Raw genomic sequence first — 17,300 nt, 5'->3', positions numbered from 1 at the left:
AGAAAAAGAAGAGCCTGCATGAACCCCCTAATACCTAGCCAGGCCCTCCTTACTTCAAGGTTCTCTCAGATGTTGCCAAGGAAACTGACACAGCAGCCAGAGAGCCCTACCAGGTCTCCATGACAACCTACAGCAGCCCACCAGGGCTGTGATGTCACCTGAGCTCTGAATGGGTGCCCCTAAACCCCTGCCATACTCGTCACAACCAGCGTCAGAGTCTGATACAGGTCCTTGTCACAAAGTGCCTCCTATCCTGCCTGCTTCTCATCCTCACCCCAGAAATGAGCAAGGAGGAATTGGTCATGCCCAATTTATATATACCCTCAGGCTAAAATGCCTGCAAAACCCAGAAACCTGGAGGCAGAGTCAGGACTAGAAACCAAGCCTCCTCATCAAATCTCCCCTCTGTGCTCTGGTGCCTGCCCTAGGTCTGAAGAGGGGGTGAGCTCTGGGCAGTGGCGGCAACAAGTTGTGTAAGAGCTACACGCCCCCACCCTGTATCTATGCCCCTCCTGGCTGGGAGTCTAAACCTCCAGGACCTGCATGTGCCCTGAACAGCAGGCTCAGTCTGGAGCTAGAGGGAACTAGGGAGATAGTGAAGGCTCTTAAAGTGCCTGGAACCAGCCCTGATTCAGTTCATGGTCCAGTTTCACCCCCATCTGCTCCAGCTGGCATCTGACACCTGCTTGCCAGGATTTCCCCCACTTTGGGCAACATCCAGCCCAGGAGCCAAATGACCAGCGCCAAGGCCAGGGCCAGGTATTTTTAGCAGAGTTGCTGGCAGCTGTCTGGAGGGTGCTGGGGGGTGGGGTGGGGGTGGATGAGGTGGTGCTGAGTTCATCCTTTCCCTTCTCTGGACCTGTGTTCTCTCCCCAGGATTCAAGCTTGCACCTCTACCTGCAGCACACTGCCAGAGGGCCTCCCTACCTTGTTCCTCTCCCAAATAGCTCTCCAAGGGCCCCCAGAAGCTCATGAGATAACACTTATGAGGGGTAGGCTCATCAGGTAGAATCTTCAACTCCCCAGGGGAGTGGGAAGAACTTAGTGTTGAGACTAGATGCTGGATTTAAGACCTCTAAATTCTAGCTCAGATATGGGCCTGTGGGGAGTGGGTGTCAATGGGCACAGAAGGGTGAAGTCTGTCCAGCCCACAACTGTTCTGCTTGCTTGGGCAACAGGCCAGGACTGGGCTAGAGGAAAGGGAGAATTCACTTTTAAAGGGCCAGATCTAATTCTTCCCCAGAGGGGAACTGGCCCACTAGGTTGATCCTTGACCCCATCCATGATGGCAGCTTCCATCCTCACCACCTCATCAGCACCATTCACATATTCTCCTTCCTTCCCCCTCCTTCCCTGGCGCCACACACACACACACACACACACACACACACACACACACCCCGTGCTCAGACCCTGGCTTTCTTTGTCCGCGGAGTCTGCCTCTGCCCCTCCCTGGCGGATGGGGCGGGGTCTCGGTGGGTGTGAGGGTTTAGGAGGAGGGTGGGGGATCCCCCTGGGGGAAAGGGGACTGACACGTCAGCCCCGGCCTCTGCGTAGACCCGGGGAGCGCGGGGGCGGGGGCGGGGGCGGGGGGTGGACAGAGGCTTAAATAGGCGACTCGGAGCCCGAATCCAGTACGGACAAAGAAGGCAGCGGCTGTGACAACATTGAGTGTTCAAGCCTGGGTCTGCGATCCGAGTCTGGGACCTAGTCCTGACCGTGTCCGTGTGCGAGTGGGTGAGTGTGCTGGCGGAGAGGGACCGGGGTGGTCTCATCACCTGGGTTACGGATCGACTGTCAGAAGGATGGGTCACAAGTCAGGGCGCAAGGACCATCACGACTGGGATGGGACCACGACAGGTCGTCGGTCTCGAGCATTTTCCCTGACCCCGGGTGGGGCAGACGCGCCTGGGGTCCAGCCTCCTACTCTATCTCCACTGCGGCTTACGCGGCCATCCCAATTCTTCCTCAGACGTCGTCGGACAAGATGACTCTGAATGGAGGCGGCAGCGGAGCGGGTGGGAGCTGCGGCGCTGGCCGGGAGCGCGAGCGCCGTCGGGGCAGCACACCCTGGGGCCCTGCCCCTCCGTTGCACCGCCGGAGCATGCCGGTGGACGAACGCGACCTGCAGGCGGCGCTGGCTCCCGGCGCTCTGGCAACGGCCGCGGCGGGAACCGCGGCCCAGGGGCCGAGGCTAGACTGGCCTGAGAGCTCCTCCGACTCGCTCAGCTCAGGGGACAGCGACTCAGACGAGAGCGTTTACAAGGTGCTGCTGCTGGGAGCACCTGGCGTGGGCAAGAGCGCTCTGGCCCGCATCTTCGGTGGTGTAGAGGACGGGCCGGAAGCAGAGGCTGCAGGTGAGGGGCTGGGGCTATGCAAGGGAGGGGAGAACCCAAGGTTAGGACTTGGGGATACAGGACTGGGGACCTGAATTAAAAACGGCAAATACCAAGAGATTCTGAAGTCAATTTCAGAATCATGCCTTTACCTACCCATTTTACAAATGGGGAGACTAAGGGAGAAAGGACTCCCAGCTTTGGTGGGGGAAGAAATACTTAGTAGAAGGCCTAGGGCATACATATGATTACTCTGTAGGATGGGTACAGGACATCCCTCCCTGGCAAGACTGGCAGGAACACAGCCAGAGTGAGTTTCTAGGAGAGGCACCCTAGGTGATCTAGGGAATGTGACTGCTACTATTCTAATTCAGGCCGCTGTCGTCAGAACCACCCTGAGGCCCAGGCAACAGAAGGGCAGGGAGCCCAGTAGCGGCCACCCAGGACTTTGCTAGCTTGAGGAAGGGGTGTCTAGGTGGAGGTCAGGCACAGCATGCCCTCCACACCCCCATTTCCCAGCCCCAATACTTCTGTCACCACATAGTAGTCATAAGTAAAGGGGAAGGTTGAGGGGTTCTGGGGAGGAGTTGGGGAGTATGGTCAGAACAGAAAACCTGGCACATGGGAGGGCTTTTGGCAGGCAGCAGGTAACCTGACTACTGGTTTAGGACACACGTATGATCGCTCCATCGTGGTGGACGGAGAAGAGGCATCGCTCATGGTCTACGACATCTGGGAGCAGGTAAGATGCAGGCTGAGACCCAGGGTGGGGATGAGAGGGGTGAGCTGGGGGTAGGTGCATGCTGGGAGTGACAGCCTTATAGCTGGGGCACGAGGACTATTGGGTAGATGCGTGTGTGTGTTCTTTAGGATGGGGGCCACTGGCTACCTGGACACTGCATGGCCATGGGGGATGCATACGTCATCGTGTACTCAGTGACAGACAAAGGCAGCTTCGAGAAGGCCTCAGAGCTGCGGGTACAGCTACGGAGGGCGCGGCAGACAGACGATGTGCCCATCATCCTAGTGGGCAACAAGAGCGATCTGGTGCGCTCTCGTGAGGTCTCCTTGGATGGTGAGCAGGGAGTGGGTTGGAAAGGGAGGGAGATCCTGACTGGGCTGTGGTCCACTCAGTCTTGACTCAGCTTGAGTCCCTGGGGATCATCAGTGGCTAAGAATGTTCAAGAAGAAAACTTGAGGGGGAGGAAAGGGAGAACTGCTGTCCTTCCTCAGGGCTCCCGAAAACCTGAGAGTGCTGGGAAGAGGAACAAATTCTCTAGGGGAGGTGGAGGCTGCTGGGTCACCACAGGGCCCTTCTCTCCTGTCCCCTTCATCTCTGGCCTAACAGGTGAGGGGTGAGGAGAGTGCAGGGAAACAGGTCATGAGGTCAAAGCAAGGATCCCAGGCCTGGGCCAGTCTCGAAGTAGGCTTGCCCCTGGGGAGGCCCCTCCCCTCTTTGGCTCAGCATCCTTCTCTGTGGCCCCCAAACTGAGCCCCTTACAGGAACCTAGCTATGACTTGATGATGTTCCACTCCCTCCATCCCACTGATCATTCTTCACGATGTAACATCAAACCATAGAACACTAAACTGTCAAACAGAGTTCTCATTGTCTTGTGTTGACTACTGCAGCTCTTCCATTTACATACCAGATTTCAAATTATTACAGTAAATGAGTCTCCTTTTGCTGGACTTTGTGAGCTCCTTAAGCACACTCTGCCAGTTAGGTGACCCAGCAATGCCCAGGACCCTCTGTACCGGAGCTGGGGTCTTTGTTTCTGGGGAGGATGCAGGGGTCCGCGATCCCTACCCAGATTCATGAGTGGTAGCTGTCATGGGGTAGCCAGGGTTTGAGTGGGCTCCTCACCTACCCACCCTTTGCTTACTGGTGTGTGCCTGTCTCCATATATACCAGAGGGCCGGGCCTGTGCTGTGGTCTTCGATTGCAAGTTTATTGAGACATCAGCTGCGCTGCACCACAATGTCCAGGCACTGTTTGAGGGCGTTGTACGCCAGATACGTCTGCGCAGGGACAGCAAAGAGGCCAATGCACGTCGGCAAGCAGGTACCCGGCGGCGAGAGAGCCTTGGCAAGAAGGCGAAGCGCTTCCTGGGCCGCATTGTAGCACGTAACAGCCGCAAGATGGCCTTCCGAGCCAAATCCAAGTCCTGCCACGACCTCTCAGTGCTCTAGGCCCCTCGGGCACTCACTGCGTGGTGCAGACAGATGGGCAGATTGGTGGGCTGGCCTAGCCAACTGCCTTAGGTGCCTCAGGGCTGGCTCAGACTCTGGGCATCCGCCACCTCATGGTCATGGACAGACAGTGCTGCCCAGGGAGATGGCTCCCAGTGGCCATCAAGGAATGAACACACGGAGGTGAATGTGCGGGGCCATATGCATCCCAGGCAGCAGCCTAAGCCCAGCCCATGAGGCGGGGCTGTGTGTGGGAAGAGGACTCTACCTTTCTCTATACCTGGGTTTGCATGCTCTGGAGGGAGGCTGTTCAATGCAGTGGCTATTTGTTTACATGCAGATTTTTGTAATAAAGACTATTTCCTGGTAGGTTAGGGCTGTTGACTCTGTCTTTCCTTGGTTGGGGAGCTGCAGGGAGCAGGCAGGCTTCCTGCTGGGACTTTACTTACATCGTTTCAGGAAGGAGCATCCCTATTCAGCAATGGCAGATGGAGAACTGAAGCACTTGCCTGAGGTCACTTGGGTAGAAGTGGCTGAGTAGGGACTGGTAGACAGCTATGCCAGTCTCCCCTGTCTCCAGAGCCTGGAGGTAGCCTGGGGCAAGGCTGGGGACAGTTTCTGAGAAGGTCCCAGGCCAGGGTCCATACATTTCTTCATTAGTTAAATTTATTCATCCCACTGGGAGTCTTTGCAACCTGGTAAGAACCTTGATAGCAGTTGTACAATGGCAAGAGATTTATGGGCTGCTCCTCAGTTTATGTGACCTCTGTGACCAACCCGCATGCCCCCAGGGCAATGGTAACTGCTCAAAGCCGCTGCTGCTCTCCACTCCCACCCCTCAACGCACTTCGAGGCATAGCTTTTAAAGCAGTGAAGGTACTGAGGCCTGAAGAAGAATCCAGACCCTCCTGGGCTGCTACTTATTGGCTATGTGACCCTCGGCAAGCCGCTCAACCTCCCTGTGCCCCAATGTATGACATGGGGATGATGTCTCCTTCAGAATGGAGTGAGTGGAATAATGAAAGTGTGTGCTTACATCAGTCCAGGCACACAGTAGGAGCTTAACATATGTGAGACCTCTCAACATTCTCACACTGCACTGCTCTAGGCTAGGGTGCCTGAGGTGCCTGAATGACCCTGTGGCAGGCATTTAGCTTGTGAGAGACAAGGCTGAGGGCAGCTGAGGGGTCCTGACTCAGCCTCCAGCTTGAGAGAAACTAACCAGATAGGCAGTAGGAAGGACTCAGGGGAAACCATGGGAAGCTCTGAGGACAAGGAGAGATTAGAGACCTTGTGACCCTTCCCACTCTCCCCCCTCGTCCTGGACTCCCAGGCCCCGGAAGCTTCTCTTGGCTCTGCTTGGCTGCCCTCACTGGGGGAAGGGCCCCTGGTCAGCCCTGCAATTCCCTCAAGGTCACCTGAGCTGGCTCAATCTTCTCTTTCCTCCTCAGAGGCACTAGACGGTCCATTGTCTCAGCCCTGTCAATGTCCAGGGGCTAGTATGAGCACTTAGGAAGACTTAGGGGATCTCACAGGCCACTGTCCCCCACCCACTAATTCCTTGGTGGGTGGTCTGAAGCTCTGAATACCCAGTTGAGGTTGTGCACTGCTCATCTCTACTGCATGTGTAACCCCCAGCTCCTTGTCTTAGTTCCACAAGCCAGCTTGGAGCTGCTGAGGCCAGGCAAGGGCCAGGTTATTGCTGGTTCCTGAGTGCTGCCCTGGAGGGGCTCCCAGTCTGATGGAAGAGACAGACAATGAAAATCTAGTGTCCTTTCTGCACTGATAGAGGTAGCACATGGCATGGGGTGGAGGGGTATTCCCAGAGAACGTGAACAGGCCTGAGAACCCAGGGAAGGTTTCCTGGAGAAGGGGCCATGTGAGCTGAGTACAAACGCCGGAGCAGGTGCTCAACAGACAGATGAAGGGGTGGGAAGGGCATTCCAGACGAAAAGAACAGAGTAGGCCAAGGTGGAGCTGCAGTGCTAGTGCATGGGGCACAAGTGGGATCGAGTCTAGAGCCACAGAAAAAGTACAGTCATCCCTCTGTATCCACAGAGTATTGGTCCCAGGACCCCCACGAATACCACAAATACCACGAAAATCTGCGGATGTTCAAGTCCTTTATATAAAATGGTGTAGTATTCGCATATAACCTATGCAATCCTTCTGTATACTTTAAATCATCTCTATAATACTTAATAAATCTTGCAAATATCTTATAATATCTAAAACTTCAATCATCTTACAATACCTAATACAATGTAAGTGCTATGTAAATAGTTGTTATACAGTATTGTTTCAGGAGTAATGGCAAGGAAAAAAGTATGTACATGTTCAGTACAGACTCAAACATTATAAGCCTAATTATATAGGACACACCAGCAATAATGTAACAATTTCTTTTTCAAATATTTTCAATCCATGGTTGGTTGAATCTGAGGATTCGGAACCGAAGACACAGCATCTAAGCCCAGAAGACTAAGAAGTGCTCACTGAGCTGTGCAGGGGCAGGAGGAGTGCCAGGCCTAAGATCGCCACACCTCCCGGGGCTGGCAGTCATGGATGCTAGGCAGCCCCCAGCTTTCCAAAGTTAATGAGTAACTTGGGGGGCTGGGCAGACCAGGCCTGCTGCAGTGGGCCCAGTGGTGTTTTCTACTCCTGAGCTAGAGTGGCTAGACCGCCTACCTGCTCAAGTGTCTGCCCTGCCGTACTCCACCCCGCCCTACCCGGCCTGGCCAGTGCTCCTTGGAGAAAGAGCTCTTTTGCCTAGCTGCTGGACCAAGGGAGCCAGTCTTAGGTACCAGCAGGTGAGGGCCTGGGAGTTGGGGGTGGGGGATGGGCAGGGCTGAGGTGGGGTGTGTCTTGGGGAAAGAGAAACACTGCCCTGTCCTCCAGTTGTCCAGGGAAGATTGGAGTGGTTGTCCGTGTTCTGCGTGCCCAGCTCCATGCTGAGTGCTGGAAAATGCCAAGATGAGGGCAGGTCCCCTGCCCTGAGGGGACTCTGAATCTGCAGGATGGCAGTGGAAGGAAGAACAGTCCTGGAGACCCTGAACCGAGAATCCTCTGTTCCAGGAGAAATGTGCCTGCGGTTAATCTTCTGCGACCTTGGTCAGGCCCTGTCCTTTAGGACTTGCTTGCAACATGAGGGAACGACAGGAAGTGACCCTCAGAGTCATCAGTGTCTTTCTAGCTTCAAACTTTTGTGATTTTCAGGGCTGCTGGGAAATTACCACTTTGAGATCCGCGAACTGGGGAGGCTAAGGTGAGAAGGAGACAAAGATCTAAAGGTGAAACTCCCATGATGATCTTTATGGGGACAAGAACCAAGAAGCAGCAGGGTGACTGCAGCCGGGGGCCTTGGTGAGTGGGCCTGGTAGAGCAGCTCCATGCTACCCTGCAAGCAATGGGGTGCCATAGATCTTTGTAAGGGGAGGAGGAGGAGGCCGGTCTATCATGAGGTCTCTGGCTGTATGTTTAGAATAAGCTGAAGCAAGGGAAAGGGTAGGAATGGGTGGTGGCAGTGTCCAAGTGGGTAGGAGAGGGAGGGGCACCTCTGAGAGTTGCTGGGGCAGCATAGAAGGACAGGGGATAAGAGGCCAGGCTGCCTGCCTCACAGTGACTAAATAGGAGGAAGTCTAGCCAAAGAAGGAGGGACACTTACATGCTGTGGGGCTTGGAGAAGCCAAAGCCTGGGGCTGAGTGGGGATGAGGGGAGGAATATTTTCTAAGGGGAGGGTGATGGAAGGGACCCCCCTGCCCACTGATCTGGGCTGGATCCTTACTGCCATGTCCCTCAGGCGTGTCCTGACCATGGTCCCTGCCTGGCTGTGGCTGCTTTGCCTCTACTTCCCCCAGGTGAGCTGGGCCCTGCTCTCTTCCTTTAGGTCCTGGCTTTGGGGGTTGACAACCTTGTCCCCCACTCCACCTGGACCAGTTACACTGACCATGGATGGTAGTAGTTGGGGGAGGGAATCGGAGCTGGCTATAGGCCTATTGTGGGATCATGAAGTCAAAGGCCCAAGGGCAAACAGGCCATGGTATGGCCAGGCCCAGGGAAGGGGTAGAAATTTCCCTCCCTGTCAGGTCCCCAGCAGCCATGGCAGGAAGATAGAGCCTGGTGACAAGGTGAGAACCCTCCTACAGGCTTTCCCTGAGGCCCAGCCCACAGAGCTATATGTGGAAGTCCCGGAAAACTATGGTGGAAATTTTCCTTTGTACCTGACCAAGGTGAGCTTGAATGTTAGATGGGTTGCCCTCTCCCCAAGTTCTGTTTCCTCTGCCTTCAGCATTTCCTTCTCTTCTTGTTCGGCTCACATTTAACCTCTGCCCTCCAGAGAATATGCGATATAGTGTGCATGACTGGAAAGATTTTAATCCCCTAAGAAAGTAGAACTTTAAGTTAAAAAAAAAATGAAGTATTGGGGGAAGAGTTTCAGACTTTAGGAAGAAGGGTGGGGAGTATTAGGGGGCATCAGGTGCAAGGGAAAGAGCTCTGGCTTTGAATCTCAGTCCTGTTACTACTTGTATGACCTCAGGCAAGTGCTAGCCCCCTCTGAGCCTCAACTTTCTCACATATAAAATAGGGCCATTGGGTGGAGAGGCCATCCCCCAGGCCTGGCCCCTACTCCCCTCATGTCTATCCCTCGCTTCTAGCTGCCTCTGCCCCGTGGGGAAGCTGAGGGCCAGATTGTGCTGTCAGGAAATTTAAGCATGGCAGCTAAGGGCCCCTTTGCTGTGGATCAAGAGTCTGGCTTCCTGCTGGTGACCAAGGCCCTGGACCGAGAGGAACAAGCAGAGTACCAGCTACAGGTAGGGCTGGGTCAGGTGTAGGGGAGAGCAGTGAAGTCAGGGCAGGGCACTGACTACCTTTCCATGCAGGTCACCCTGGAGACTGAGGATGGACGTGTCTTGTGGGGCCCACAGCCTGTGCTTGTGCATGTGAAGGATGAGAATGACCAGGTGCCCCATTTCTCCCAGGCTATCTACAGAATTCAGCTGAGCCAAGGCACCAGGCCTGGTGAGTGCCAAGGGTGGCCAGCTCACAGCAAGGTCAGGTGGGCACTGACAGGAGAACAAAAAGTAAAAAAGATGGCCAGAGAGTCAGGATAGGGACAGGGCAGCCAGAGTCCAAGCTGCTGCCTCCCATTTTTGTCCCATCTGTACCCCACTGAAGGTCTTCAGGTGAGTCTCATCCATGCTGGCCTCAGTTTGCTCATCTGCAAAGTGGGGTAAAAAGCCATGGCTCACCTTGAGTCCTGATATAATGGCGGATATGGAAGGAAGGACCAGGGAGAGATAGGGAGGCATGGCAGACTCTCCCACCCTCCCTAATCCTTAAGCTTGTCCTCTTCATACACACTAGGCATTCCCTTCCTCTTCCTTGAGGCTTCGGACAGGGATGAGCCAGGCACAGCCAACTCAGATCTTCGATTCCACATCCTGAACCAGGCCCCAGCTAAGCCTTCCCCAGACATGTTCCAGTTGGAGCCTCAGCTGGGGGCTCTGGCCCTCAGCCTCAAGGGTGAGCCTGAGCTGGGTGTGATGTGGGGGAGGGTCAGGGAAAGCTGGGGAAGATGGTAATAGAAGAATGGGTTAGAGCTTGAAAAATAAAAGAGGAAAGAACATTCTAGGCGGAGAGAGTAGCAAGACAAAAGGCCATGTATAAACCATGCATGGAGGTAGGACAATGCATGGAGAGTTAAGAAAGCCTGTGGATGGAGTCTCTCAGCCCTGCACTCTGGAAAGCCAGGCCTAAGGAACAAAGATAGGAGAGATCTGAGGGTTTATAGCCTAGGACATTGCTGGGAGACCTTTCGACTGACAGCAAGAAAGACCTGGACCTGGGATTTCAGACCAGAGCCATGGGCTGAGAATAGAAAGAAAAGTCAGTTAGACACCCACCCAGCCAACCAACCATTCACTCATCTACCACCCAACCACATATGCAGTCAGTCTATCCAAACATCCATCCAAACACATCCAAATCCCCATCCATTTTACTGCTTCCCAAACCCACATCCACCCACCTAGTCAACCATCCATTCATCCAACCAGTCATCTACTCATCTACCCGTCCACCCATGTACTCCTCCCCACATCCTGGTGATCCACTCAACCAGTTCATCAATCATTCATTGTGTGAATAGATGTGAAAGTGACTTTGCAAACTATCAAGTCCCAGTTGGATGCTCACAATAGCGTTATAAGTTCTTCTCATGACTTGGCCAAGGGAATATCCCAAACACCTGCCATATGCTTGGCTTTGTGTTTAGTATTTTGTTGAAAAAGATGCTCTGAACCCCTTCTCCCTAGCACCCTACTCATCTGAGCCCCCTGCCCCTTCTAGGGAGCACGAGCCTAGACCAGGCCCTGGAGGGACCCTACCAGCTGTTGGTACAGGTCAAGGATATGGGTGACCAGGCCTCAGGCCACCAGGCCACAGCCACCATAGATGTCTCTGTAGTAGAGAGCACTTGGGTGCCCCTAGATCCTGTCCACCTGGCAGAGAATCTCAAAGTTCTGTACCCACACCATATTGCTCAGGTGAGTAAGTGGCTGTCAGCAGCTGAAGTAGCCCCATGGATGATACAGCTGAGCCTGAGTCTCATGGGAATTTGGAGGGTGGGTCTGGGGCCCAGCTTGATTTCTCATCTTCATCTACCTGTGCTCCTCCCTCCACTGTCTGCATCAGTTTTCATCAAGTAGTAGGACATTCAAGGCCCTGGGACCAGGCCCACAGCCCTTCACCTGCTATTCTCTGACAGGCACGGCTCTGTGCTCTGACCTCCTGAACTTGCCCCAGGCTTCCTCAGGGACAACAGCTGCCACTTTCCTGCTGCCATGGGGATTGTCACCCAGGTTAGGAATGTCTCAGGCCTCTTCTAGGAATGCCCTGGGGTCAGGCCCAGCCTGAGAGGGCAGAAAATCAAACAACCTTGTCATTCAGGCACTTTGGGTAGGGTCCAGGCTTGGATCATGGCAAGGCCACCATGGAACTGCTACAACCACAAGTGCTCCAAACAGAAGGACCCTACCTGGACTCCAAGGAGGATAGCAACTTGCCTTGGGTCACATAGTAATTGGGGCCCAGGCTCCTCATCCGGGAACAGTTGGGCAATAAGGACTGACACAGACTGTTCCTGCTTCTTGTCCTGGGGTGCCCCCATTCTGCGTCCCTCTCCCAGGTACACTGGAGTGGGGGGAATGTACATTATCACCTGGAGAGCCAGCCCCCTGGACCCTTTGATGTGGATGCAGAGGGGAAACTCTATGTGACCGGAAAGCTGGACCGAGAAGCCTGGGCTGAGGTGAGGTGAGGGGGAAGCCAGGAGGGCAGACTAAGGGGTGCTTGGTCACTGTCTGGTTGGCTTCTGGGGGTGTCACATCCCCCACAGGCACTGAGGCAGTGAAAGAGCACCCAGAAGATCTGGAGCTGGCCACCCAGACCCAGGCCAGGCTGAAGCTGCCCTTGGCCTTCATTTGAAGCCTCCCATTGCCCACTATAGTACCTGCTCCAGGTGCGGGCTCAGAATACCCGTGGTGAGGACTACACAGAACCTCTGGAGCTGCAGGTGGTGGTGATGGATGAAAATGACAACATGCCTGTTTGCCCCCCACGTGGTACCCCAATCAGCATCCCTGAGTTCAGCCCCCCAGGTGGGCTATGGTCTTTGTCAGGAGCTGGGGGAAGGGTCCAGTCCTTATGAACAATCCCATCTTGTTCTTTGGGTTGGGGCCAGCCTCACTGTCCCTCCACAGCACGCGCGCGCGCGCGCGCGCACACACACACACACACACACACACACACACACACACACACAGAGACACACAAGCTCAGATTCAGTCCAGCACAAAAGAGGAGTGGGTGACATAAGGCCTCCAGGCTGGGCCCTGCTCTCACCCAAGTGAGTGCTGTCTTTGCAGGCACCAAGGTAACTAAGCTGCTGGCAGAGGACATGGATGCCCCTGGTTCCCCCAATTCTCACGTTGTATACCAGCTACTGAGCCCTGAGCCTGAGAAGGGGACAGAGAGGAGTGCCTTCAAGCTAGACTCCATCTCTGGCAGTGTGACACTGGGGGCTCTCCCGCTCCACGCTGGCCAGAATATCTTGCTTCAAGTGCTGGCTGTTGACCTAGGAGGAGCAGAGGGTGGTAAGTGCCCTGATGGTGACCCTGATGACGACTCAGGCTCCTTGTCCCCTCTGTTTCTATCCTGGCCTCCTCAACATGCCCTCCCCTGCCTCAGGCTTCAGCAGCACGTGTGAGGTCTCTGTCACGATCACGGACATCAATGACCATGCTCCAGAGTTCACCACTTCCCAGGTAAGCAGGAGGAGAAAAAGAGACCTTGGGAAGGTACTGATGGGAGACTCATGGCCCCTCCACATATCTCCAGATCGGTCCCATAAGCCTCCCCGAGGACACAGAGCCTGGAACTTTGGTGGCCACACTTGTGGCCACTGATGCTGACCTTGAGCCTGCCTTCCGCCTCATGGACTTTGCCATTGAGGCAGGGGATGTGGATGGGACCTTTGGCCTAGCTTGGGAACCAGATTCTGGTCATGTCCAACTGCGACTCCTCAAGGTAAGGGGCAGGAGTGGTTAAGGGGTATACACACCCACACATGCATATACAAGTGTGCCGTACCCTGGCCCACACAGTGACCCAGGCCCCACTGGTTCCAGAACCTCAGTTATGAGGCAGCTCCAAGTCACATGCTGCTGGTGGTTGTGCGGAGCGTAGCAGAGCTGGTGGGGCCAGGCCCAGGCCCTGGAGCCACAGCCACGGTGACTCTGCTGGTGGAGAGGGTGATGCCACCCCCTAAGTTGGACCAAGAGAGCTATGAAGCCAATGTCCCAGTCAGCACCCCAGCCGGCTCCCTCCTGCTGACCATCCAGCCCTCAGACCCCATGAGCAGTCCCCTCAGGTGAGCCAAAAGCCCAGCCCCTTACCTGAGCTAGATGTCCCCTGCTCCCCAGGGATAATTCCAAGGCCTCAGAGGTGACTCACATTATCTATGGTCTGGAATATTCCTCAAACTGTGGCTCATGCCAAGGTTGTGACTCCTGGGGTGGGGGTGGCGGATATCAGGGCTGGATGAGCTGGATAGGACAGGGAGAGGGGCGTTTGGACCCTACGAGAGCTCAGATAATGCCTCCTCATATTATCTAGACCAGGACCTCCTCCAGCCGCCCCCCATCCAGACTTTAGCTTAGACAAGGCTGTTCCCAGGCTCTGGCCCCATCCTGGCCCCTTTGTGGGATGACCTGGGACTAGTGAAGTTGAACCAAGCCCCCCAGACTCTGAGAATCCCTTCCCCATCCACAGCATCCTTGGGTCAAGCCTTGGCCCTCAACAAGTCCCTGAAGCTGGGTAGAGAGACTAGGCACCCTGGGCACTGCTGCTACCTCTAAGTCACAGAGAGGATGTGGAACTTGAGCAGGTCACAAGGCCCTGGATATCTCTGGGCAAGACCCGATATATGGTACCAGTGCCTCCCCACTCTCCATCTTCTTTGGGCCTCAGGTTCTCCCTGGTTAATGACTCAGAGGGCTGGCTCTGCATCAAAGAGGTCTCTGGGGAGGTGCACACCGCCCGGCCTCTTCAGGGCGCCCAGCCTGGGGACATGTACACAGTGCTTGTGGAGGCCCGGGATGCAGGTATGGCCAGGCAGCAATGGGGGCCTCTGGGAGGGAGACAAACCTCAGACAGACAGATGGAAAGGCAAGACCAAGCTGCCTCCCCGGGGCCCTTGCAGACATCAACTCTACCCCAGTTAGGAGGGAGGGATGAGGGGCTGGGTCCAGTGTCCCTCTCTGAGAATGCCTGGTCTTCCCCTCAGACCACCCTCGTGGCTAGACACCGCCCCTTAGCCCCAGAGGGCCTCTCAGGGTGTCGGCTTTAGACACAGGCTGACAGCAGAGGGTAAAGGGCTGGGCGGGTGTGCCAGGAGGTGAGCCTGAATGGGACACTGAGGTCAGGTGTGGACGACTCCAAACACCACTTTGGCAGGATAAAGAGCTAGCCCAGGGGCGGGTATGTCAGGGAGGCACGTTTTAGCTCTGAGTTAAGCTGTCCAGGGGTGAGCTCTACAGTCAGGGCACATCCACATTGTTGGGTCCTGGTACCAGCAGTGGGACTGGTGGGGGGTGGGGGTGGCGGTGAGGGCTAGCCTGGCATCCAGAAAGGCACAGAAAGGCATGGCAGCTATTTGGATAGTGAAAGGGGTGAAGGGCATTGTGAGGAATAGACTGGCATGGGGACAATGATGGGGATGGAGAGGAGGGGGTAGAGTGGAGGGAGCGGGTATGGCAGGGGAATCAAATAGGGTAAGACTGATGGGCCGTGGGGAAAGGGACCAGCCTAAGGACTCTGGACTCACCCCACCCCCACAAGGGCTCAGAAGGGCTCAGCACTGCCTCCTCTGCAGACGAGCCAACACTGAGCACGTCCGTGACCGTCGTGATCCACTTTCTGAAGTCCCCTTCTGCCCCGCTCCCAACTCTGGCCCCTGTGCCCACTCGACACCTCTGTACACCTCGCCAGAACCATGGCGTGGTTGTCAGTGGACCCAGTGAGGACTTTGACCAGGCTGGCGGTCACAGTTCCTACAGCTTTGCCCTTGGTCCCAACCCTACTGTGCAGCGGGATTGGCGCCTCCAGGCTCTCAATGGTGTGTGGTGGGGGAAAGGGGAGGGGCTATGACCCAGGCAGGGGTGGGGGGTGGGGAATGGCGCTTGGAAGTGAGATGTCTTTCCACCGTGCGGATGGGGCTGGATCTAGGGAGAGCAGCCCCCAAGAAGCCTGTCCAGGCTAGTGACTCTAATCACTGCTTATGGTGCCAACAGGTTCCCATGCCTACCTCGCCCTGGCCCTGCACTGGGTGGAGCCACGTGAACATGTAGTCCCCGTAGTTGTCAGCCGTAATGGCCAGATGTGGCAGCTCCCGGTCCGAGGTGAGGCCAGGGCTTCTGTGTGGCCTTACAGAGAAGGATGCAGGGTGACGGGCTGGGTACACACACATGCATGCAGGCTCCTATGGACAGCAAATGCCTGTGCACACCTGCACATTTTTGGCTGGACACACAGACTCATGTTTATGCAGGCACACACACTGAGGAGCATTGCACCCCTCCCCACACACGAATACATACATGTGCATGAACGTACACATACATACATACCAGCCAGCTGGGCCCGGCTTGGGGCTCTGAGCAACTGGGGAGCTCTTCCCCTCCACCCTTCTCTTCCACCCCTGACTGTCCCCAGTGATCGTGTGCCGCTGCAATGTGGAGAGAGAGTGCATGCGCAAGGTGGGCCGCATGAAGGGCATGCCCACGAAGCTGTCAGCGGTGGGCATCCTTATGAGCACCCTGATGGCAATAGGTAATGGAAGTTGGGCTCCTTTGTGAGGGAGGGTGACAGCATGGGTGGAGACACAGCCTCCAGATAAACAGTGCCCCTGTTCCCATGATGCCCTCCAGGCTGGAGAAGAAACCTCCCACCCCCCACCCCAGCCAACTCCCATAGTCATTATACTCTTGCCTCCTGTTAGCATATTCTTCCTTGTCATCATGATAACGGCGTTAAAGTTATATTATTACACAATGATTCTGTGACAGGCTCTGTGCCAAGCATAAGATTATCATATTGAATCAGCCCCACAACCCTGTGATGTAGATCCCGGCATGTCACCATTTTCCAGAGGAGGTCCCTGATGCTCAGAGAGGTTAAGTGGCTTGTAGACGGTTACACAGCCAGCGTGTGGCAGAGCCCAGGTCTTTCTAGCTTAAGTCCTTTAATCTAAGTCTCCCTCTCCATTCCCCTTTTATCTTTAGCTCCCCACTAAATTTTTTCCTGGCCAGTTTTCTTGGCTGGTTCTAGCATAATGCTACAATGTCCCTTTCTCTCAGAGGTCCATAAGAACAAGTCACTGGCTCCCAGATGACCCCCTCCCAAACTGTTCCCCAGAGGAGGGGACCTTGGAGGCAGGGTTCTGGGGTAGCCTCAGTGTGCCTGGCAGGAGGGCTTCCAGGTACCAGAAGCACAGAGTCCCACCAGCCCAGCCTTGGGGATGCTGTCTGGGAAACGCTGCTTCCTTATTAAACCAATATCAATAGCAGGAAGTCTCTAGTGGTGGACCAGTTCCACAGCTCCTTCTGAGGACTGACCCATCCCTCTTGGGCCCCTCAGGCATCTTCCTCATCCTCATATTCACCCACTTGACCCTGTCGAGGAAGAAGGACCTTGATCAGCCAGTGGACAGTGTGCCCCTGAAGGCAGCGGTTTGAATGATCCAGGCAGCCTCCACTGGGAGTTTGTCCTCTGGCTCCATCTGAATCCACTGGGAGAGGGCCCAGCACTGCAGCTCCATTGGGCCAGAACAGAAGAGAAGCACTTTCAACTGCCCTGGGGTGGAGGCAACACCACAAGACTTGTCTGAACGCTGACTTCATGAGCTGCCCACAAGAGCACTCCAAATAGCTCATGTTTGTCCAATAATAAAGCCTCAGAGAGCTGGGCATGGGCCCAAAAGGACTGCTGTGCCTGTGCCCAAGTGTCCATGGGCATGTGCGTGTTTCCTGTGTCCACCTGCCCCTTCATTTCTTCCCCATCTCCTGCTGCATAGAAGGGTCTGGGGGCTTGAGGGACAAGCCTGAGTCCCCTGTAGGGAAAGTCATAAGGGCATCATATGTGTTCTTGGTGAGACCTCAAGGCTAGAGCAGGGTGGGTCATTTCCATGGGGACTTGGAGACTACTGGCTACAG

At 55.3% G+C, this 17,300-nt stretch overlaps 2 protein-coding genes across 7 annotated transcripts; both read left to right on the top strand.

Annotated features, from left to right (window-relative positions):
• Positions 1-1,617: 1,617 nt before the first annotated feature.
• On the top strand, positions 1,618-4,889 carry RRAD (RRAD, Ras related glycolysis inhibitor and calcium channel regulator). Its single transcript, XM_011380424.2, has 5 exons — positions 1,618-1,737; positions 1,973-2,357; positions 3,005-3,078; positions 3,207-3,411; positions 4,252-4,889. The coding sequence occupies exons 2-5, from the start codon at positions 1,988-1,990 to the stop codon at positions 4,527-4,529; spliced, it is 927 nt and encodes a 308-aa protein (XP_011378726.1). The 5' UTR covers positions 1,618-1,737; positions 1,973-1,987; the 3' UTR covers positions 4,530-4,889.
• Positions 4,890-7,193: 2,304 nt separating this feature from the next.
• Positions 7,194-17,070, top strand: CDH16 (cadherin 16). Of its 6 annotated transcripts, none has more exons than XM_023523577.1 (19): positions 7,194-7,339; positions 7,746-7,794; positions 8,330-8,387; positions 8,676-8,759; positions 9,186-9,341; positions 9,411-9,549; positions 9,895-10,053; positions 10,879-11,075; positions 11,717-11,839; positions 12,038-12,188; positions 12,456-12,683; positions 12,778-12,854; positions 12,928-13,116; positions 13,218-13,459; positions 14,059-14,192; positions 14,963-15,205; positions 15,381-15,488; positions 15,802-15,918; positions 16,726-17,070. In XM_023523577.1, the coding sequence occupies exons 3-19, from the start codon at positions 8,343-8,345 to the stop codon at positions 16,821-16,823; spliced, it is 2,490 nt and encodes an 829-aa protein (XP_023379345.1). In that variant the 5' UTR covers positions 7,194-7,339; positions 7,746-7,794; positions 8,330-8,342; the 3' UTR covers positions 16,824-17,070. The 6 variants fall into 6 exon arrangements, with proteins under 6 accessions (XP_023379345.1, XP_011378725.1, XP_023379344.1 ...); XM_011380423.2 differs by having other exon boundaries at positions 7,746-7,892; XM_023523576.1 differs by having other exon boundaries at positions 7,746-7,892; positions 8,616-8,759; positions 12,050-12,188.
• The last annotated feature ends 230 nt before the right edge of the window (positions 17,071-17,300 follow it).

Source organism: Pteropus vampyrus, unplaced genomic scaffold, assembly GCF_000151845.1.
Source record: "Pteropus vampyrus isolate Shadow unplaced genomic scaffold, Pvam_2.0 Scaffold394, whole genome shotgun sequence".
Taxonomy (NCBI): Eukaryota; Metazoa; Chordata; class Mammalia; order Chiroptera; family Pteropodidae; genus Pteropus; species Pteropus vampyrus.
The sequence above is the reverse complement of the archived record's forward strand: the minus strand, read 5'-3'. Positions and strand labels throughout refer to the sequence as shown.

What these genes read in the sequence shown, in the direction of transcription:
- RRAD (XM_011380424.2), top strand. Translation starts at nt 1,988, where the DNA reads ATGACTCTGAATGGAGGCGGCAGCGGAGCGGGTGGGAGCTGCGGCGCT. An exon ending in GCCGGAAGCAGAGGCTGCAG is followed by an intron (nt 2,358 to 3,004) that starts GTGAGGGGCTGG and finishes CTACTGGTTTAG; the next exon opens with GACACACGTATGATCGCTCC. An exon ending in TCGTGAGGTCTCCTTGGATG is followed by an intron (nt 3,412 to 4,251) that starts GTGAGCAGGGAG and finishes CATATATACCAG; the next exon opens with AGGGCCGGGCCTGTGCTGTG.
- CDH16 (XM_023523574.1), top strand. Translation starts at nt 7,831, where the DNA reads ATGATGATCTTTATGGGGACAAGAACCAAGAAGCAGCAGGGTGACTGC. An exon ending in GAGCCAAGGCACCAGGCCTG is followed by an intron (nt 9,550 to 9,894) that starts GTGAGTGCCAAG and finishes CATACACACTAG; the next exon opens with GCATTCCCTTCCTCTTCCTT. An exon ending in TCTGGCCCTCAGCCTCAAGG is followed by an intron (nt 10,054 to 10,878) that starts GTGAGCCTGAGC and finishes TGCCCCTTCTAG; the next exon opens with GGAGCACGAGCCTAGACCAG.